The sequence below is a fragment of the Crotalus tigris genome, unplaced genomic scaffold, assembly GCF_016545835.1.
Source record: "Crotalus tigris isolate CLP2741 ecotype Arizona unplaced genomic scaffold, ASM1654583v1 scf7180000018081.1164505, whole genome shotgun sequence".
Lineage (NCBI taxonomy): Eukaryota > Metazoa > Chordata > Lepidosauria > Squamata > Viperidae > Crotalus > Crotalus tigris.
The window spans coordinates 627,039-650,962 of record NW_024096813.1 but is presented as its reverse complement, the minus strand read 5'-3'; the positions used below and the strand labels follow the sequence as shown (position 1 = coordinate 650,962).

The window sequence follows — 23,924 nt, the reverse complement described above, 5'->3', positions numbered from 1 at the left end:
AGTACAGCATAGGTGGCACTATGCTCAATAGCAGTAACTGTGAGAGGGACCTCGGAGTCCTAGTAGACAATCACTTAAATATGAGCCAGCAGTGTGCGGCAGCTGCCAAAAAGGCCAACACAGTGCTAGGCTGCATTAACAGAGGGATAGAATCAAGATCACGTGAAGTATTAATACCACTCTTCAATGCCTTGGTAAGGCCACACTTGGAATACTGCATCCAGTTTTGGTCACCATGATGTAAAAAAGATGTTAAGACTCTAGAAAGAGTACAGAGAAGAGCAACAAAGATGATTAGGGGACTGGAGGCTAAAACATATAAGGAACGTTTGCGAGAATTGGGTATGTCTAGTTTAATGAAGAGAAGGACAAGGGGGGACATGATAGCAGTATTCCAATATCTCAGGGGCTGCCATAAAGAAGAGGGAATTAAGCTATTTTCCAAAGCACCTGAAGGCAGGACAAGAAGCAACGGTTGGAAACTAATCAAGGAGAGAAGCAACCTAGAACTAAGGAGAAACTTCCTGACAGTGAGAACAATTAATCAGTGGAACAGCCTGCCTCCAGAAGCAGTAAATGCTCCAACACTGGAAGTTTTTAAGAAGAGACTGGACAGCCATTTGTCCGAAATGGTTTAGGGTTTCCTGCCCGAGCAGGGGGTTGGACTAGATGACCTCCAAGGTCCCTTCCAACTTTACTACTATTACTAAATTACTAAAAAATTGTCCTAAAATCATGTCTGACTCGATTTGCAATTGCAATGACTTACAATGGAAATTCTGGTCTCAATTGCGGTCAAGAGTTGAGGACTACTTGTATATTCTTCCTAGCATTTCCCCACAACTGCAGGGTCCACTTTTTGGGGGATTAACCAAGTTATCCAAAGATATACATAAAATTTTGGGGTTTGATGAGGTTTGATGAAAAAGCAATAATGGAATTGGGTTAGGAATAATCATATTTACAAGTGATGTACACAAAATTAAAGTGAACTGGCCATCCTTAATCAAATTCTGTAGAGTTGTCTTTATTTACAATGTAAAAAATAATTCTCTGGCTATATTTTCAGGCAGGAGATTAACTTGGGATGTTGAACCTGGTAGCAGAAAGGCAAATTTCTTTGCGGACTTGGCAATATTCTTCTGTGATTTTACACCATAACAAAATGAACATGATAATCTAACATAACCCAATTACCTCAAACAGCAACAGTTGATTAGAAGACAGCAATTAGAGGAATAGATCCCTGAGCAGCCTCTATGAATAGGTATTTTGACTTCATAAAAGAAATCTACTACAGGTTTTTAAAAATTCATTTTGCAATCCAATAGTCCAGTAATGAATGCCGATTCATCTGTATTCACCCTCCTGTATTTCAGCCTTAACACTGAGCACATCTCAGTGTCCTCCCTTTCCATTATTCTCCTTGACATCATAAGTATCTAGACTTTAGCTTAGAAGAGTATCTCTAAGTCAATGAGATGATCATTGAAAGCTCCATCTAGCTATATACTGGTGGTATACGCTGAGAGTAAAAACTTAGTGGAAGCAATTAATTGCCTACAAAATGTCTACACTATTTCAACGATTAGCCGGAGAAGCAACAAAAGTATAAACAGAAGAACAACACATATCTGTGTTAACCACTTCTTCCCTCTTTTCTTGCAAGTCTGAAATCAGTGCAATATTTGACTATTATTAATTTGGCTAAGAATGATAAAATATGAAGGAGAAATAATAAAATAATGCCAGCAAGTAGCATACTTCATCCTCAGAGGAAAAGAGGGTATCAATACAAGAAAATGCAAGTGTTTTACTCTATGTTCAATTTTTGTCAATCTTTTAGTGAACACTAGAGAAAAAAGAAAGTTTAAAAAACTCCCACATTTAAATGGTATGAATAGATTGCCTTGGAATTAAATAGCCTCAATTCATTCATTTATTCAGAAATTTTATATGGCCACTCAACTCACTTTTGGTGATTCTGGGTGGCTTAAAATAAAACCAAAATACAAAACCCAATAATTCCCTACCCACAATCAATATTCAAAACATATATAAATAACATACAAAAAGAGCTAGAACTGAGTGAGAATAATTCAAATTGTGTCAAGGGAACAGAAATGAGGCCCCACTTTAATATGCATGTTCTAATCCCCCATCATTCAAGATTTCATGGCGTTTTATCTGTCAGAGAGAATTCTTTCAGATGTGCATGGATTAACATTAAGTACTGTGAAAAAGAGCACTTTATGAGAAATATTCTGAATGGTTCACTCAGCCACAAAAGTAAGTTCTTATCTGATAATCATACATAGACACAGAATAAATGGGAATCTTTTTTAGGAAAATGATATTGGACATTTGTTGATGAACTTTATTACTGGGAAATATATTCTTTTGAATAAATAAAATACATTTTGTCAGTACTATATATTAATAATATTAGGATCTTGAATAAGAAAAGAGACCATAAATTGGATTTCACTATAGCACCTGCCAAATCCCCAGTGAATCATGACTAAGGAAAAAACAGCAAGGGGATTGAAAGAAATAATAATCCACATTTATTGCTTTATAAATAACTTAAGGCATTGAACATACTAATACTTCCTCCACCTTCTGTTATCCCCAAAACAATAAATTCTATGAGGTGAGTTGGGCTGAGAGAGAGTGACTGGCCTAAAATCATCCAGTCTGCTTTCATGCCTAAGGTAGGACTGGAACTCACACTCTCCTGGTTTCTAGGCCAGTGCCTTAATCACTACACCAAACTGAATTTATTGAGTTTTCATAGAATTAGAATGTATTTATTTAGAAAATTTATATGTCTGCCTGCTCACTAACAGTGACTTTGGGTGGCTTACAAAAAATAAAAAACCCAATATATAACAATAATAATAAACAACATACAACAATAAGAATTCAGAGTTACTAGTTGTATTACTTAACAATCTCATTCAATCTGAAACAAGAGTGCAGCATCTAGCATCTAAGCAAAACAATGTATGACAGTCATAAATATGATTCCCAGTTGATGCAGGTATTGATATATTACATGAACGAATATATATTCCAATATGAATTTTGGATACTGAGGGTGCCTTCACATATTTAGATTAATATGTGGCACATGATTATCTTAGCTGTGTATTCAGTGACAATAGGTGGTAATAAGACAAACATGGTAACTTATCATTCCATAACACAAAATTAATGATTTTAGATATAAAGGTTATCAAATGATAATGGCAATATTTTCTGTGATTTACTCTCAAAAACAGCATAAGCTCTTGATCATTTCCACATTCAGTGCTTCATTAACAAGTACGACACATAGTTCTAAGGAAAATAATTAATTCACTTTCTTTGGTATGGCATAAATTTGACCATGTTATCAGTTCTATTGCACTTCTGCAACCTTACTATCATAAAGGTATTCAACCAGTTTTTGTTATCCAAGTTCTCTTGCACAACTCAGATCAATACTTACAATCCGAGGTTTGAAAGGTGGCTTAATTTTCCTTTGTTCTAGAAGAACCCAGTCAATTTCTTTGAAGAATGGATGCTGTTTAATGGCATCTTCACCGTTCTGAGATGCCACACAGCCCAGACGTTTGTTTGGGTTTTTTGTCATGAACTGCATGAAAAAAAAAAAAAACCTTCAGTTACATAGTGGAAAAATTATATAAGGTGGCAAAATACAGCAAGACAAACTCTAGAAAAAGCAGAGATATCTTACAAAATATTCTATTTGCATTAGTCTTTCTGATGCCTTTCCTAACTCAATATGGTTCTGACCTTTCTGTTATTCTATGGTAACTGCAGTAGTCTTTATTGAGCTAGTGCTAGACCATTTCAAAACATTATATAGTAATAGCTACAACAAATCTTAAATCAGATTACTATGTACTTAAATCCATGTTATGTTTCACTGTGCTTTTTATTGTATTCATATTTATATACAAGGGATAAAATTTTAATGTACAAAGGAGTGAGAAAAAAGAGTGCATATGGCTAATATAATAGTCCAGAATATGATCCAAACACTGTGCAACTTTTGAAGGCGAGAATTGACAAATTCACTAAATATTTCAAAGCTGAATGTCACCATTTTACTACTTTTTATTAATGGGTTCATAGAGAGCATATTGTTTGATCACTGAGAATGCAAACAATTGATAGATCTATAGCATAAACAAAGGAAGAACAGGACCATCCGAATAAAACAAGCAATCTCGTGTATTTTCTTTTAATTGAGATGGTGAAATCCAAGCTGAGCTACTTACAAAACCATGACCTCAAAAACTGGGGCAGAGTATATCTTGGTGTAACAAATGCCATAGATGAAATTGACGGTTCAAGAAGATGGGTATGAAGACTCAAAAACAAAAACCACAGTAGAACAAAAAAAAAAAAAACCAGCAGGTGTTGTAAAGGAAAAAAACCAGGCAATTTTTCAATTAACACAAATACATTTTAATCAGCACAAAATGTGTTTGACCTAAACAGGTTTTGAAACTAAAAAAGCTACTAGGTTAGTGACATCAATAGAAGAAAAGCAGGATTGAACAGCAGACTCCTTAGAGGAATGAACCCTAACTAGAAGCTTGGCTAGCATTCCACATTCCCCTTGAAACAAAGAAATAAACCATCATGGAAGGGCCAGGACACTGAAATGATTATTTTTTTAACATGTGATATGGCTGATAGAACAGACTATGCTTACATTTAGCACTTCTTGTAGGGATAGAGATAAGGCAAAATTCACCTGTGACATGGGAACATAAGGAAGTGCTGGAGATTGGAAGAAATACATATGCAAAGAATCTTGTTCTATCTTAGTATATTGTGCCTTTTAAACATTAAACAAATGTCAAACCGATCCATTTATTAACTATACTGCATATTAAAGAGGTAACTGCAATCCCTGTCTGCTTCCATGTAATCTGGCAAAAAATTATTTACATTAAAAAATATCTTCAAGAAAAAGATGCTATATCTAAACACCTGCCCCTGAATACAGCAGCACCCCTGTGCTATTCATTACATCAGATACATGTTTTTATATGAACATGAAAAAATATGATGGTGCTTTAAAAATGGCACTAAAGTTAAGATTCCTTAAAGCAATAGCCTCCTTTGTTCAGGCTTTATTCAAGCCAGAGAAAAGTCGAGTTGCTTGAATGAATAAGGAAGAGATACTGTGCTTTACAGAATCATGTTCAAAGAGTGCCCTACTCTTCTGAAAATTTCTCGTTAATCAACACATTCTATTCCAGACAAGATTGGAAAAATCTGGAAAGCAATTACAAATCAATATAGAACATATTGCTGAGGGATCTAGAATAGGATGCTTTAAAGCAGGGATGTCAAACTGCCGGCCCGCGCCGGTTTCATCATACTGGAGCCACGCCCACCCCATTGCCAGCAATGGCGAAAAAGCTCCAATACGTCGTGCGACGGCACGTGACATCACGAGTTTGACATGCCTGCTTTAAAGAGTTTCATAAAGCTTGGGAAGGTCAGTTCCTTATTTAAAGTATTCAGTGATAAGAGCAAAACTCTCAAAACATTTTTTCCTTATTTCAGTGATTACCAATTCATTATATACATCACAAATATATGAACTGATGTGGACAATTTTGGGGAGGAGAGGACTGAACTGGATAAAATTTCCAGTCTTTCTTTCCACTTCTGGAAGGTTTTTTGTTCCCCTCCCACTCTAGGCTTTAATACTCTTAATTTTTTTTTAAAAAGAAACTTCCTGCCAATAATTGATGGGAAATTACATTAATGTTTGGTTGTTTGCCAGAAAATTATAGTGGTACAATCTTAGTGGTCTCTAAATGCTGCAAGAAAGGTGATTGGGCAGCTTATGCATGTTACTTGGCAAGGCCTCTCATAAAGCCTGTAATACAGATTTGCTTTAATCAGAGAAGAAGACAACTGAACCTACGTTGTTTGGAATGCAAAGTATATTTTCCACTGCCAAACTAAGGCTCCTTTATTTCTCATTTTGTCTTATTTTCAAGGGAACTAATATTAAGCTTTAAAAAAGTAAAAGTGTTTTTGAATTCCACAAAGTGTAAACATTCTAAAAATTCAGATCTGTAGCTTTCACAAAACCTCAGAAATTAATCCATCGTCCCAGTACTGAATATCAGTTCAGAGAAATTAAACCCCAGGTTTCCCATTGTTGTTTCTGCCACCCTCCCCAAGTTTCAAAACATCTTCAGTTTCAGAGTCTGGATATTTTTTGTTTGGAAACTGTAAATAATTTGCACCATAAATAGTGTAATAAAATAAATAAAATTGAGTAGAAAGCAAAGATCATTCTGCCAAAACTACTCAAAGTACTTTTAAAAATCTTAACAGAATTCCAATTTAAAGTGCCTGAAGAACAAAGCCCTCATCTAACAGTACAATGTAAGGAAACAAAGCGTTCCAAAGCTAATCCCTTGTTAATATTCAGCAGTCAAGCACATAGACGCCCCTCCATTTCCTTTGCTTTTCCTGCTCTTCGGTTAATTCATATTGCTAAAGAACAAGATTAACAACCCAAGTTTCAAACATTAATCTAAGCCTAAAACTCAGCCTAGAGAAATTGTTGTAGGATGCTATTTGCATAACTGGACATGGACTATCAGGGTATAAATATTCAAAGTCCAAACCCTCAGGAAATTGACTGGCTACATTCTTATCCCCAGTATGACTTCCCATTCCACATACAGCCTTTTTTAGCTGCTTTGGGGAGTACTGCCCCTAATAATTTATTTTTCCCAAACAGTTTTCACTAGCTTACTAATCTTCCCCCTATACTCAGTTGTTTTGACAATGTAAGGAACAGCATGTATATATATGGCTGTTACAATATTTTGTTTTGAGCAAAGTACAGTGTTACCTATTTCAGGGAATTAACTGGCAATTAACTTTTGGTTAGGAACTGATCCATTGAACATAATTCCCTTGTAGAACCCGATAAAGATATGAAATGTATTGAAACTAACTTCATCCTTATTTTTCATTCTTCAAGATGAAGAATTTTTTTTGAATGCTAACCAATAAAATTCTAACTGACATTTGCCCAGAAGCTCTGGTGGTCAGAAACACAGAATTATCTCCCAGTGAAATCAGTTGACTGATATCATTTTGTTAAGTGTCTTTTGGATTGGGGCCCATCTGTGTGGGATTTGCATTCTCAGTTGCATAATTCTGTCTTCAGTTTAGCCAACCATACAATTTGAGTATTCAGCTTGACAAGGCATTTCAGTTTGCTTGTGTTTTTGGTTCTTCCTGAAACATGATTCTCAAGTGCAGGCATGTATATAGATATTCAGATGCAAAGAACACAAACATTTTGTCTCTTTCCCACAAGAAGTTTAATTCATCCCAGAACCTTGTATACTGACAATGGCACTCTGAACTGTAGCTGAACTCCCAGAGGTGGCTGTTTCTCAAGTGTTCTAGGAAAACTCAAATTTAAAAAGAAAAATAGATAATCTTACAGCTTTCAAAATGCTGACAGCTTCTTTGCTAAGCCATACTGGATATAGTACATCATCATGGAGGATAGACTCAAAGAGGTCATCTTCATTATCAGCTTCAAAGGGAGGCTGTCCGGCCATCATTTCATACATGAGTACCCCCAGTGCCCACCAGTCTACGGAAGGACCATATTCTAATTCCTGGAGGATCTGTTAGGGGAAATCATGAAAAAGAAAGAGAGAAATGAATGGATAAAAATGCACAATATGAACAATTTACATTGCCTGCTATTTGAAGCAGAAAGAATGCAGAAAAGAGCAACAAAGATGATTAGAGGTCTGGAGGCTAAACCATATGAAGAATGGTTGCGGGAACTAGATATGCCTAGTCTAGTGAAGAGAAGGACCAGGAGTGGCATGATAGTAGTTTTCCAATACTTGAGGGGCTATCATAGAGAACAGAGGGCCAATCTATTCTCCAAAGCACCTGAGGGAAGGTTAAGAAGTAACAGGTGGAAGATTATTAAAGAGAGATCTAATCTAGAATTAAGGAGAAATTTCCTGAAAATTAGAACAACTAATCAGTGGAACCACTTGCTTCCAGAAGTTGTGAGTGTTCTATCACTGGAGGTTTTCAAGAAAAGATTGACCAACCATTTTTCTGGAATGGTATAGGGCCCTGCTCAACCAAGGGGTTGGTCTAAAACAGTGGTTCTTAACCTGGGCGATATTGCCCCCCAGGGGGCGATTTCAGTTTTCAGGGGGGCGATGGAACCAAAAGGGGTGACAGGGGGGCGAAGGAACCAAAAGGGGGCGATATGGGGGCGATGGAGCGAGATGTTTTGGGGACACTTTTGAGACTTTTTCATACAGTGAATGGCTGTATGTCTGTCGTACAAAAACATCAGATCGCTCGCTATTAGTGGATTGAATTGTGTTTTCAAATGTTCTTCTTCTTCAGCACAGAATGCGGTACATATGTGAATACGCATCGCTTATCTTCATGCGCGTTGCGCAGCAGCCTCTACCCATACAGTGACACTCCATTGACCAGAATATGGGAGATATGGGAAAAAGACTGGAAATAAATTATTTGCATTGATATGTCCTGATGACAATTTTAAAGAAAACAAAAAAAGTGTTTGCATAAATTGAAGAATTATTTCCTATGCTGTGATTGAGAGGTTATGTTGGGGGAGGGGGGCGATGACAACTTCCTCATTGGCTCAAGGGGGCGATTCGTTCAAAAAGGTTAAGAACCAATGGTCTAAAAGACCTCCAAGGTACCTTCCTACTCTGTTTTTCCACGATTCTATGAAATTATTTTTTTAAAAAAGCCAGTTTCAAAGAAACATACTTGTACCTTAAATTAAAACCTATACATTCTTTGAAAACGTTTCAGTATGACACATCTGCTGCAGGATTCACTTAGAAAACTGTTAACTTACAGAATTTCATATCAAATGATATGATTAAATCTGATGATGGACATCAGCTAATTCTACTCCAAAGGAAGCTAGCATATTCATGTGAAAAAAAAGGCTGAAAAGTCACTGATACTATTAAATTCCTATCATGGTTGTAAATTTTATGGTTGTTGGCTGCAATATGAAAAAAAAAATATTAGAAAAGATAGGCCTTCATTCTGCTCCAACAGAGTTTTTCCTGTGTTTTATGTGTTTCACAACATGGGATTGTTTTCTGAATGGTACTGGAAAATTTGTATCACAAGCACAAATCTATCCTATTTTCTATTGTGATGTACTACAGTCATCAGCATACTCAATCTTAAATAGGATTACAGAGAAAGAATTTGGTTTCAGTTTTTTTCATGGAGGGATAAGTAAATTAGCATCATAAAAATAGAGTTCTATATACTTCAATGCATACTATTATACCTCTGGAGCTATGTAGTCTGGTGTTCCACAAAAGGTAGTAGTTGTTACTCCACTCAAGATTCCTTCCTTGCACATTCCAAAGTCAGCCAGTTTGCAATGACCTTCTGCATCCAAAAGAATATTATCCAGTTTCAGATCCCTTGAATAAGAAACAACCAGGAAGATCTTAGCAATAAATAAAGGGATGGGGGAGGGAATGAATGTATTCACTGTGAAAAGAAACAGGTTCCTTTGCTATACTCTAATAGAGAGATAAAAGTGTTAAACAGAGAATCTGGAGTACTCTCAAACTATATCCTACTTCACAGTATTTTAAGATAGAACTCCTTTGGAAAAAATGGAATCTATTTATCACAATTGTAATCCCATAGTGTGGACACACAAACACATCAAACTAATTTCATCAGAAAATTGGGGTTTTTAAAAACACTTTGCAGTCAGAATTTTATGAGCTAAAAGCTTCCTGAAATCTGCTTAAAGGAACATCCAAATATTCTGTTAACAGGGAGAGTGCAGTTGTATGCAAAAATGTAGTACACTTTTATCAAATTGCATATTTTAAGGAAACCCCAAGAAAACAAATACTAACACAGTTTCTACAGATTTCTATAAGTTTGAACGTATACTTTCTTTATAGAAGTACAGTTCTTTACAGAACTTAAATAAAATAGTGAATATGGCAGATATCAAATTCTGAATAACCTTTCAGTACTTTGTAAAACCTCCAAACATTTCCTGCAGCACAATAAGAATTTTTCTATTTTTGCTTATCATTGTTTCCCCCCTTCTTCCTTGCAGAATTCTTCTAGCTCAGAAATATTCTTAGGTCTCCTTGCACCCGCTGCACATTCGAGGTCTCAGTGACATTCAGATCTGAGACTATGAAGGCCATTCCAAAACATTTTTTTCTTTCTTGCTATTTTAAGATTGAAATAGTTTTCAAGTTTAATTTCTTCACTGGATTAGGATATTAATTTCAAGGATAAACTAACATTCTTCCCTTCCCCTCACACAGTATTTTCTCTGCCACTGGCTGCCATGCAACTCTAAAATATAATAGAACCATCCCCATGGTTAAAATTAGCAAGGTGCTCTTTTTAAAAATTTCACTTTTTTTTCTTGCCTAGTTGTGATCAAACAGTTCAAATTTTGTTTCACCTGTCCAAAGTACCTAGTCCAAAATGTTTCAAGTTTATCAGTTTTCATTTGCATATTACAGATTATGACTTTTGTGATGAGATCAGAAAAAAAATTCCTTCTGACAACTCTCCCAGATTATTATTATAAACTTTTGAGTATTTCCAGTGAGGTTCTGTTTGTTTTCTTGGGGGTTTGTTTTGCAAATCTAACCACTGTGGGACAGTTCTAGCTAAGGTCTGATTTAAGAAAACTGAAGCTGAATACAGCTGTTGGCTGTTTCATAAGACAATTGTCTGAAACATACTTTTAAAACAACGTACTAACAGGAAAGAAAAATAAAGGTTTTGAAATGGCTTTCATATACATAGGCTTGAATATTACTGAGAATTTATGGGATGTACTGAAACATGCAGTTTGAGGAGGGATGCCTAATTTTGTATACAACTGCATGTCTGTCTCAAACACCTAAAGAATTATTTTTTCCCTTTATTTGGTTCCTGTATACTGATGATAAATACCAGTCTTTAAATCTGTATCCACAAAAATCCATAATGCTGGTAGCTTAGACGAAAGTAAGCTTTTTCAAACATTTCTAACTTGGAAATCAAAAGAGTCAGCCTTAAATAAGCAAAAGCAAATTCTGTCCAGTGACTAATTTCAAATGATAACAAACAATAGTGCAAATACCAAATGTTTAACAATCACTTGAAGTGGTTGGAGCAACTTCTATGTAGGTGCTATAATGTTTCTATTTTTCTTCTTTCTGTCTTTTATAGAATATATTCTCTAATGTTTTAGTAGTCTACTTCTCCATTGAAACTTCAGTGGGTTTAAATAAGGATAAGATGAATTTATCCAATGATAACTTTATTTTTAAAAGGTATTTTACATTAGCTACAAAGGTATCTGACTGTAAACTGTCTTGCTGTAATTACAAAGCAAATAAAATAAAAGAAATGAATAGAAGCAGTGAGGTGTAAGTTAATTATACACTGTGCAAGATAAATAAAAAACCTTAATCCTTTACAGTAAAACAGCTTATTTTTTTATTTGAAAAATGACACGTTATGGAACAATGGTATGAGATTATTAAACTACAATCTGATCAAGTTCAAAGATTGAATGCTTCAAAAGTAAGATTAGACAGGTCTTCAGAGACCATATTTATTTATAGACATTATTGCTGAGTTTACATGCAACTGAGTTGTAAAGTTTAATTTAACTTATCAGACACACCATTGCTTGTTCAGTGCTTATTCAAGTATTTTCAGATAAATGCCAAATGAGTGTATCTTGAAAATAAAACAAATACAAATGTTGAAAAAAAAACATATCTACTAACTGGGTTTCATGAGCAAGATTATCTCAGATCACTTTTTCTAGCTTGCCACTCTCTAGGAGGATATCAAAGGCCATTGTGGCTGGGGATGACAGGAATTGAAACCCAAACACATTTCGAAAACATCAGGTTAGTGGAAGTGGCCTTACACATAAACTAGAGTATCTAGGAATTTTAAACCAATGTTGATTTTACCCCAATTTTTAATGGGAAAATACTGAAAACAAAGCACACACACTTTCCCAATAGTTTCATACTGATATTCTGTTACATGGAAGAACCTCGTGGAATACTATATAGCAGTGGTCAGTGTGTCAAGTAGAATCTATTCAACATTGCCTTCTGAAACTGCCTTTGGGGAAATGCAGCACAATATTATTCAGTTTCTTTTCAGAAGGATGAACTAGATACAGGGGTTCTCAACCTTGGCAACTTTAAGACTTGTGGACTTCAACTCCCAGAATTCCTCAGCCAGCTTTGTTGAAGTCCACAAGTCTTAAAGTTGCCAAGGTTGAGAACCCCTGAACTAGAAGGATACTATGGTTAAGCACTAAGAAATCCAGCCAAACTAACAGAATTACATTCTCCTTGTCTAGTTCCCAGCACAGATCCATCAAGGTGACTAAAGCTGTCTCCTTTTTATAACTGCATGCAAATCAAGACTGAAATGAACAGGGATTCATCTTGATTAATTATCAGTTATCAAGATAAACTCTTAACAATAGGCTCCTTGATAAAGACCTCATCAGAGTTCTTCAGAAAAAAGGTAAAGAGATTAGACAGACAGACAGATATAGAAATAAATATATAACAAAGTGAATAACTTTGAAATTAAGGGAGACTCATTACTAAAACACAAGCTGCACTGGATGGATTTTGACTTTGAAAGTAACCTTTACTTTACTTGAGAGGGACCTCGGAGTCCTAGTCGACAATCACCTAAATATGAGCCAGCAGTGTGCTGCAGCTGCCAAAAAGGCCAACACAGTGCTAGGCTGCATTAACAGAGGGATAGAATCAAGATCACGTGAAGTATTAATACCACTTTACAATGCTTTGGTAAGGCCACACTTGGAATACTGCATCCAGTTGTAAAAAAGATGTTGAGACTCTAGAAAGAGTACAGAGAAGAGCAACAAAGATGATTAGGGGACTGGAGGCTAAAACATATAAGGAACGGTTGCTAGAATTGGGTATGTCTAGTTTAACGAAGAGAAGGACAAGGGGGGGGACATGATAGCAGTATTCCAATATCTCAGGGGCTGCCATAAAGAAGAGGGAATTAAGCTATTTTCCAAAGCACCTGAAGGCAGGACAAGAAGCAACGGGTGGAAACTAATCAAGGAGAGAAGCAACCTAGAACTAAGGAGAAACTTCTGACAGTGAGAACAATTAATCAGTGGAACAGCCTGCCTCCAGAAGCAGTAAATGCTCCAACACTGGAAGTTTTTAAGAAGAGACTGGACAGCCATTTGTCCGAAATGGTGTAGGGTTTCCTGCCTGAGCAGGGGGTTGGACTAGATGACCTCCAAGGTCCCTTCCAACTTTACTACTACTACTATTATTATTATTATCATGTGGAGATGTGAAAGCATTCTATGCCTCCCTATGTCAAATGAATTTAACCAGGTTTGTATTATAAACTTTTAAAACATTTCTAATAAAGAATGCCAATTCTGATATTCAGAATAAATATGGGATTAAAAAGTTCCATTTACTTTATGAATAAATTTTAGAATATTATTGTTATTATTATTATTATTATTATTATTATTATTATTAGTTTATTATAGTGAAAATTTTATTATATTGTATTTATGAATTAGGATTTTAATTTGTTTATATGATCAAGTTTATTTGCAAATTGTTTATTCTGTTTTAAAGGGGAGTTAAAGCACATTATATTTGTTTATATAGTTGGTTAACGTTAGTTAGATTATGATTATGATATTTGTTACCCTGTATTCAGCTCTGGGAAGTGGGGGAGAAGGAGGGGAGGGGGGGTAGGGTGGGTGGGTTTTGGGATATATTTTGTAATTTTTATAAAACTTTTTAATAAAAAAAAGAATGCCAATTCTTAAATAAGATTAAGATTACATATGGATGTGAATCTACAAATTCATAAGCCTGTTTCTGAACCACTGGTATTTAAAAGAGAAGAATCTGAGATATCTTTTTTTTTTTTTTTTGGCATGCAATTGATACTTTTTGCCAAGTGCTCCATTCTCCTAGGAAAACACAGTAAGAAACCAAAAATCTTGCTACAATGAAACACTACAGGTAACCCTCAACTTACAACAGTTCATTTAGTGAACGTTCAAAGTTACCACAGCCCTGAAAAAAGTGATTTATGACCATTTTTCAGTTACAACCTTTGCAGCATCCCCATGATCATATGATCAAAATTCAGAAGCTTGGTAACTGGTTCATACTTATGAACACTGCAGTGTTCCTAGATCATGTGATCACCTTTTGCAATCCTCTGATAAGCAAAGTCAATGGGGAAGCCAGATTCACTTAACAACCAGGTTACTAACTTATCAGCTGCAGTGATTCACTTAATAGCTGTGACAAGAAATGTTGTAAAATGGGACAAAACACACTTAAGAAATGTTTCACTTAATAACAGAAATGTTGGGCTCAATTGTGGTCGAAAGTTAAGGACTACCTGTATTGTGTTATTATTCTTTCCTTTTCTTTGGTCTAGTTTGCATGTTGGTAAAACCAAACTGTGATGAATTAAGTTACCAAAAGTATATTGTTCCCATCATACTATCCCAGGCTAAAAAAGGAAATAAATCTCAGCTGTGCTTTCAAGAGTATCCTCAAAAGGATGAAACAAATAGTTTTTAGTCAATAATATTTCCTCCCCTAACAAATTTCTGCTACTGAAGGGGGGACTTAAAGAGATTTTTGCAATTAAAAGTCTTTCCATGGGCAAATAGAACTGATTGTTATATAACAACTGTTATTTGTATTATTTATAGAGCAACATATCAAGTACATTGTACCATAATGAACTGTTGACATAAGTACTACTGGGATGAAGCTTTTAATTTCCAGTAGTAAAGTTCATGCTCCTTTGCTTAGTCTATGTGCATACTTTTTAAAAAATAAAATGTGTTGTTAGAGACACGTTATACTAAATAAGTTTTTAGTATTACCAATAAGGCGGCTTGTCTGTCTATCTGATAGATCTCTACTTTATAAAAATGTTTATAAAATGTTATTCCTCTATTATGATATAAAAGGGAATGGGGTTCAATCAAATAGAATACTGGTTTTAAAATACCAGTATTATATGGTTAGTTGAAAACCTTTTTGCTCTCTAGGGCAAAAAGGTAACAATCTACCCATGCCTTGTTCAGATCCAGCTGAATATTTATACAAGACTCACAAAAGATAAGTCTTCTCAGTCATATAAAGGATTGGAAAATATATTTGTAGACAGCACAATCATCAACTACAGCTCTCTCCTTCTATACAATTTTATCACCTGACTCCTGCATGCTTCTGTTGCAACTGGCTCATTCTGCCTACTGGTAGAGCCTATTCTGAGTAGGCTTATATCTTATAATATAGAAATAAATATGCTATTTTTTTGCTAATCCCATCTATGTGTGCTGGCAACTAAGTTTTCTAAGAGTTATATGAAAATGGAAGGTGAGTCAAGCTCTTAGCAATTGCAAAGCTAGCAATCTGGTGAAATAACAACAACAACAACAACAACAACAATGTTGGAAGGGACCTTGGAGGTCATCTAGTCTAATCCCGTGCTCAGGCAGGAAACCCTATACCATTTCAGACAAACGGCTGCCCAATCTCTTCTTAAAGACTTCCAGGATTCCCAGCTTCTGGAGGCAGGTTGTTCCATTGGTTAATTGTCCTAATTGTCAGGAAGTTTCTCCTTAGTTCTAGGTTGCTTCTCTCTTTGGTTACTTTCCATCCATTGCTTCTTGTCCTGCCTTCACGTGCTTTGGAGAACAGCTTGACTCCCTTTTCTTAACTGCTACCCTTCCATCCTTTATTTTTGACTCAAAACTGGCAATTGCAGATGGTACCTCTGAGAGGACAGATTTCAGTCAGGGACTGTCAGTTTATAGTTTCTGAAGAATTAAGCCTCCCAAACTGCATAGCAGAGATAATAATGTTAAGCAATTTAATATATCATGTTTGGAATATTGAAAGCAGTTGTGCATTTCTGTGATGATAGAAGGCTTGAAAAAATACATAGACTATTTGCTAAATACTGGCAGGTAAAAATTGTACAGTCAAAGGGGATCAATAATGATTTTTAAAAAAGATTTCAAACACAGCCTGAACTAATAGCCCTGGAAAAGCTCAGGAGATCTGATGCAGAAAAATAAGATGCAGCAAAAGTACTGCTTAAGCTCATAGCTACTTAAAATAATTTGAATTATTGGGCTCTGAGCTTTGCACAATAAAACATCATACAATTTTAGAGAAGGTGATTATTGTTCCCATGTGAAGAATGATTAGGGAAATCCTAACAATATGATCTGGAGAAAAGAAGAGATCTAAAAGTGTTGATTCTTCTCCAGTTTTCTTTGAGTGAGATAAGCATTGCTAACTGAGGGGTGCCACTTCAGATACATCTCTAGCACCAGGAATAAAGTGTGGTTGTTGTGGATACCAATGAGTAAATGACAAACAGATTTTCTGAGAACCCAAACCTTAAACCTAACTAACCGGGTTCAAAATTTGTGGCAATATAGCACTTCCCACAATGTATTATATAAAGTCCTTAATACCACATAGGATTCATTGGTTTACTCTAACAGAATAGCTCCTTCTACAGTGAGATGGTTAACATTTCATATTGTTGTTCGTCCATCGATTTTCGATGAAGACCTTGACATCTTGTGGGTTATGGGCCATCAAGAATGTGTCCGTAGGTGGCTAATAAGACCGATGTTAGCACGGAATGTTTTGCCACATACTGAACAAAGAGATGTAGACACTGTTACTTCAGCATTTGCAGCTCTGGCTTTGTGGAGTGCTCGCTTTTCTTGTGCCAAGATTGTCCTTCTGTGTTCATATGTCTGGCAACTCTGGTACACCAAGGTGCGCCATGTCAGTCGATCATGCGCCAGAAGCTCCCGAGAGATGGTGTTAATATCCAGGGACTTAAGAGAAGCTTTCAACGTGTCTTTGTATCGCTTCTTTTGTCCCCCGTGCGATTGCTTTCCTTGAGACAGCTCACCATAGAAGAGCTGTTTAGGGATGCGAAGATCTGGCATCCTTACAACATGGCTTGCCCAGTGCATCTGGGCTTTCATCAACAGAGTGTAAACTGATGATAGGCCTGCTCTGGAGAGGACATCTGTGTCCGGTATCTTATCCTGCCACCGGATCCTTCTATGAAGGCAGGTCATGTGGAAGTAGTTCAGTTGCCTAACGTGCCTCCTGTACACTGTCCAGGTCTCACTAGCATACAATAGGGTAGTTAGCACTGTTGCCTGGTAAACTTTAAGCTTGGTAGCAAGACTTATCCTACGGCGGTCCCACACATTAGTCCGCAATCTGCCAAATGCAGAACTTGCCTTGGCAATTCTACAGTTGACCTCGATGTCAATTGTCACTGCACGGGAGAGGGTACTACCAAGATACGTAAATTGGTCCACTGCTTGCAGCTTTTGTCCCTTTACTGTGATGGTAGGCTCTTGATATTGGGCTTTTGGAGATGGCTGGTACATCACTTCAGTTTTCTTCGTGTTGATGAAGAGGCCAAAGTTGTCACAAGCGGCTGCAAATTTGTCCATGCTGGCTTGCATTTCCTGCTCCGATCCTGCATTAAGAGCACAGTCATCAGCAAAGAGGAGATCTTGTAGCACAGTCTCTTTTATCTTGGTGACAGCCTGAAGTCTTCGCAGGTTGAACAGTTTCCCATCGGTTCTGTACCTCAGATTAACTCCAACTGAGCTGTTCTGAAAGGCGTCTGACAGCATGGCTGAGAACATCATGCTGAACAGGGTTGGTGCCAGCACGCAGCCTTGCTTAATGCCATTAGTAACAGGGAAGGCCTCTGAGGCTCCAACGTTACTCAGAACATGAGCCACCATGCCATCATGGAACTGTCGTACCATCAGAATAAACCTGTCAGGGCACCCAAACTTCGACATAATGCGCCATAGTCCTTCATGACTAACTGTGTCAAAAACTAACATTACATAGACACTGATCAGAGTGACTCAGTCTCCTAAAGGTCAGGGAGGGCCAGCAGGATCATCTATACAGCCACTATTCTGACTTTCTGATAGATAAAGTCATGTAAATCAGCTCTGGTTTGAATTCTAACTGGGCAGTCCAGCTGAGGTGCCTAGTGCCTGCTTTTGTTATATGATCTAAGTTTGAACTGATGACTATTAATAAAATGGCCAAGATTCTCTGTGCTCTCAGTTTGGCCACATGTTCATTGGACCTGACCACCTCCTGATTACAAAAGCAGCCAGGGAGTTGCCAGGTTTAGATCAATGTGTGATGTTGGCCTCTTTGAGAGTCAGGGTAGTGCCTTCTCCCTTGAAGGAGACAGTATTGTAGCCCCTCTTGGACCCAACATTCTTAGGTAACTATAACCATATCTCCAGCTTTCCCATTTTATGGAAGGTTATTGAGAAGACAGTTTGTCTGCAGTTGATGAGAAGTCTAGAAGTGGATTATCTAGACCCCTTAAGAATACTTAGGTTGCCTTCATTCTTGTCAGGATATTTCAAATTGTTGCAGGAAAAAAAAACCAGTCCCTACTGTCATTCATTTTGGATCCTTGTGAGGAAAGCAAAAACAGTTCTAAGTTGTTCTGGCCTCACTTCTGCTGCTGCCTGAACTATTACTTCTAGCCCACAGCAATGATGAGTATGTTATTCCAAAGAGAAGATCTTGCAACTAATCCTCTATTCACCTAATCACTACTAGTAGATTACCAACAATGTATCTGGATTTCAAGCCATACAAGTGTTTAACTGTAAAAGATTAAAATTGTTCCAAAGCATCTGGATGAAATGGGCATAGCACAGTAAATATTTAAATTCCTGATGATAAAAAATATCAGTGCAAAAATACTATTTTAGCTCAAAATTTTAAAGGTCAACTACTAGGTATGGTGAAGAAATGTAATTCTTCTTCAGTTCTCTTGATACCAAACTATTTCACAAGCAGTCTTCATTATTCTCCAGAGAAATATTAAAGGGAAGTTCTCTCTCTCTCTCTCTCTCTCTCTCTCTCTCTCTCTCTCTCTCTCTCTCTCTCTCTCTGTGTGTTTGTGTGTGTGTGTGTGTGTGTGTGTGTATAAATAAATAAGACATATGTGCTTCTGTCCCTTTCTGTATATAAAAACATATATTTTTCAGCTCAGCCAGGGAATACAGGCTCATTTTTAGTTTCTTGTTAAGTAAATATAACAACCAAATAAACTAAAATAATTGACGTTTAAACAGAAGATAAATACTGCTTCCCAACTTCCTCTTCGTAGAATTAGTGTTATCAGGCAGAAAGCACTGGTCCCCTTCCTACAAACTCTACAGGAAAACGACTGCCCTCTCAGGAATGTAAACTTGGCATGCTTCTTGGTTGCCTTCTTCGGTTTCTCCTTTTCCCTTTTAACAAAAGGCCCACCCTATTCTTCCCATGTTAATGTCAAGTCCCTATTTTCATGATGATCTGTTTACATGATGCAGATGAATATTAAGGAAGGTATAGCTCTTACAATGGCACAAGTGCCACTCTCCAGTAGCCTTTCCAGTTGGAGGTACAAAGGGAAGGTAATTTGGAATGGGCCAAATTCTAGGAACCCAGAAAACTCTTCTTCAAATGTCACCTCAGCCAAAGGCTTACTGGGCTAATTCAGATGGAGTTGCTAAATCTTGTTTTGATGACTGTGACCTCCAGGCATGTGTACTTCAATTTATTATCTTTCTTCTATTGAAGAACTGCAGTTGGCATCAATATATGAAAGGCTCTACATTCATGAAAAATCCTTGAGGTTTATGTTTCCTTGTTTATCTGTTCTCAAGAACCAGGCTATGGTGACTGCAACCTGAAAAGTAGTTGCTATTTGTACATCCTACAATAAGCCTTCATCCACATTAAACATTTTTTATGTGTGTCAGTTATATTTCAGAGATACCAGTAATGCAAAATTATTTGGGGAGAAAGGGCCAGAGTTGCTGTAGTTACATTCTTTCAAAAAAAAAAAAATCATATCTTCTGAAGTGCTCGGAATTCAAGGAAATGAAAAAAATGGCTTCCTTCTTTGATATTTGTTAAGGACCCTTCTCACAGTCATCCACGCCATGGTCACCTCCTGTTTGGACTATTGTAATACATACAATAGGGCACACATTGGGCTGCACTTGAAGAGTAACCAGAAGCTTCAGTTGGCTCAAAAATGCACATGATTTTGTGCAAATCCAAAGAGAGTGTCATCTCTTTTGCAGGAACAACATTTGTTACTGATTTGCTTCCAGGTGTTGACTATCACCTTTAAAATCCTACAATGGCTTGAGATCAGGTTACTTGATGGGCCACCTCTCCTTAATTATATCTACCAGTAAATCCTCAGTTTAATGGACACCATTCAGCTTAAACAGATATTCTTCCTTCTGTAAAATCCAGTAAAATCAGAGAGTTATTTTATTGTTATAAAGAGTGATACAACACTGAAATTCTCAACTAATTCTTTTTTTTTTTGCCAGTCCCCTAGTTTTTCATCATATAAGGAAAAGGCATGAAGACAAAAGCCACTCTTGGTTTCTTTCCATTGGAGAAGAAAATGTTCATGGAAATTTCCACATTGCATGACATTGATCCTTTCTCTCAGCAGGAGAATGCAATCTTTGGCACTCCAGATGTCACTGAATTACAACTACTAGTAAGACTAGTAATCTTTGCATTTACACAGGCAATGCAGAGAAGAGGTACTTTGTTTGGCAGCTGGCTATCTGCTTCTTAATTATAGCGATGGGAATTTTGACAGATAGGAGCAGATCCTATTTGTCAACTTTGTTAAAAACAGCCATATTCTTTCTGTACAGTAGCACTAAATCGAAAATAGGTCATGGACACATTCAAGGCCATTTTTTTTAAAAAAAGTTTTGATTGTAAATAATTTATTTGTGTTGAGTACACAACACAAAAGATATAGGCAACACTTCCACTTGCTCTTTACTGATTGGTTCTATGTTTCTAAGATTCCATGACTTCATCTCTGTTCTGTTTATTTTCAGCTCAGCTATATTGTATGTTACACTGCTAAGAAACTAGTCTGTGCCCTGAAATACTGTGGTTCTTAGGCATAACAGTTGTTTCCATTTGAGAAAATCTTAGTTTTATCTCACTTCTTAGTTCTTTGGCTGCAACCATATTAGCAAATCCTTCAAAGGAAATGGTGGCTTGGCAGCTTTTCAGCCTTGCCTCCTCATATGATCTATTTTTTGTGGTCAAACTTTTTTATGGACAGACATATGAACACACAAGAAGTGAGTGTGTTTCAGATGCAGATAATTTATTGTAGTTCCCTTTTATATGATGTGGAGTTGAGGGGGATTGTTGTTATAGGACTTTTGGCAATTTGAGAGAAAGTAATTATTTTTGCTTTTCGTTCTCAGCATTTCTGAGTATGTGATGTAAACACATACAAATACATATTGTCTTCAAATTGCTTCAGAGGGATTGGGAAATGGAAGTATCAACAGCATAGAAATCAAATTTTCCAAAGTAAGTACAGAATCAGAATTTTTCTAGGAATTTTTACGTACCAGGGTAAGATTTTTTTTCCTGAAAAGAACTGAAAGACGAAGAGGGGGAATAAAATACTGTTTATAGAATCCTTATTAAAATTTTTCTCTTCCTCTTTTTCTCTGGAATATAGTGTGTATTATGTATTATGTGTGACTTATTTTGCTCTTAAAATATTGTAGTAAGTTTTAAGTTGCTTAGCTCTCTTTCAAAGGAATAAATGGACTGACGTACATGACACTGAATTCCCAGTACACTGACTTTCAAGCTGACAAGATACAGATAGGAAAAGCAACAAATTCTTAATTTTCTCTCCCTTCCAATACATATTACTATGTGCTTCCAAACAGGTATTATTTTTCTGCTTCATTTTTACTGGTAGTTGGCAATGATACTGTATATCTGCAGCAACCTCCCTGTGAATAGTGCTTTGTGACTGCCTTCTTCAAGTACTTCATGAAAGAGAAGTGATCCCACAGCCAACTTCCCTTACTGCAGTTTCTTCTGTATATGCCTGCCAAATTTTATCTGAAGTCATGAAAAACTGCCAGTTTCTTTTCTTTGTTTTTGTTTTAAAGGGAAAAGAAGGAGAGGAAGAGTGAAACGACAAGATAAAGGCCTTAATAACATATGAGAGATAATAGGTGAAAATGTATTAAGAAGTTCCTTGTTTCTAATAATAAATATTTATCTCTAAGTGTATTCTTCATGGCATAAGAAAAGTTAGCAATTCAGATTTTGTTATTGTTCAGCCAGATGCCAATCAGGGGCTACAGGGAACAAATTCAAGTTGTCTCCAAAGAGGTTCTTCCTGTTAGTGGCTGAGCCTTCACCCTCACCATCAAGACTTTGTGTACAAAGCCTCATCAAATGATTATCCCATCTCAGACTGGAGACAATTAAGACAAACAAACCCAGGAAGTGGCAGGGAGTTCCGAAATGAAAGGAAATCCATGGCAGAAGAAGAAAACTGAAGAGATTGCCCTGATCCACAACCAAAGTCAACGATGGGTCACAGCGTGCCAAGTTTTTAAAATAAGCGTTGCTTGTTTTATAATACAAAACTGGCACCCACAGCTGGCAAGGTCTGCAGAGACGATTCAAATGCTAACATTCAGAATGATAAACAGTCTTCTCCCCACCTCAAAAAGAGTAAGAAAAAAAAATTCTGTGTTAGCAAGCAGAAACTAACAGCCAATACGGTTGCTAAGAGACCTTGGACTTTAGCCAACACCAATGAAATGAAGAGCTTTAATAATTCTTTTTTTATAACCTCTGAAAGAAAAGTACCTGTAGATGACGCCATGTTGATGTAAAAACATGAGTGCCGATGTGACTTCTGCTGCATAGAAGCGGGAGCGAGGCTCGTCAAATTTGCGTGAACGTTGAATCTGAAACATTAGGTCTCCTCCATTGACATATTCCATGACGAAAAATAGGCGGTCCTAAAATTCACAAAAAATAGAGCCATTTCATTGTTTTTTGCCCGAGTTTCACAAAGATGCTACTATACATTCACGGCACATCAGGAAATTAGATCTTTATCCAAAAATGGAAGAAACAGCAAACTACAGCTTTCTGAACAAGAGGAGCAAATGCTTCCAAATTAAAGTATGGGTACTTCAGCTAATGCAGAGTGGCTAAAAAAAATTATAGATTTGTCTTTCATATCGAAACTTTTAGTTTTTTTAGTTTTTAAAGGAAAATATAATACATGTATGATGATCTTTTGCTTAAGTGTAGCTTTAGCAAAACAATTCATATGACATTGTTTATTTGCTATGAAAAAATGTCTACTTCACCTCATTTTATTTTACTTTATTTTTTTAGTTTTTAACATTATGAAATAACTCAAAGCCTCATTTTGGCTTTGCCAATAAAATTCTTGAACTGGAAGAAAATTTGTTTGCAGATACAAAAGAAAAGAAAAAGACTGCTCTTACAATTCTGGGTCAATGGATGAATATTATAAAGTCACTTTTTGTCATTTTCCTTGGTTCTCTAAAGCAGGGATGGGCAAGTTGTGACTTTTGTGGCTTGTGAGCCACAGGTTATCAGCTTAAACTGGAATCAGCCAAACTACATTAGGTTGAGTTTGGGGTGTATATCCTTTGACAAATTAATCACTGCTGGTTGCATATTACTGAGAGGTCAATAGGCGATAATAAGAGAATTGGAAAAGTTGACAAGAAGAATAAAGAAAGATTAGGTCAAATTCCTATATTTTATAAAGACAAATGGGGTATATTTGATTTAGAAAACTGTATGCATTCAAACGTTACAATTATATATATATATAAACACAAC

The 23,924-nt window shown here is 36.4% G+C and overlaps 1 protein-coding gene across 2 annotated transcripts in view; it reads right to left on the bottom strand.

Moving 5' to 3' along the window:
• The window catches only part of PRKCE (protein kinase C epsilon), a 290,277-nt gene that overhangs the window by 10,407 nt on the left and 255,946 nt on the right, over window positions 1-23,924 (bottom strand). For both annotated transcript variants that reach the window (XM_039347470.1, XM_039347471.1), the window contains 4 exons: window positions 22,908-23,062; window positions 9,386-9,524; window positions 7,509-7,697; window positions 3,494-3,640 (listed from right to left, as the gene is read on the bottom strand). In XM_039347470.1, the coding sequence (XP_039203404.1) occupies window positions 3,494-3,640; window positions 7,509-7,697; window positions 9,386-9,524; window positions 22,908-23,062 (630 nt within the window). The remainder of the gene's footprint in view (window positions 1-3,493; window positions 3,641-7,508; window positions 7,698-9,385; window positions 9,525-22,907; window positions 23,063-23,924) is intronic.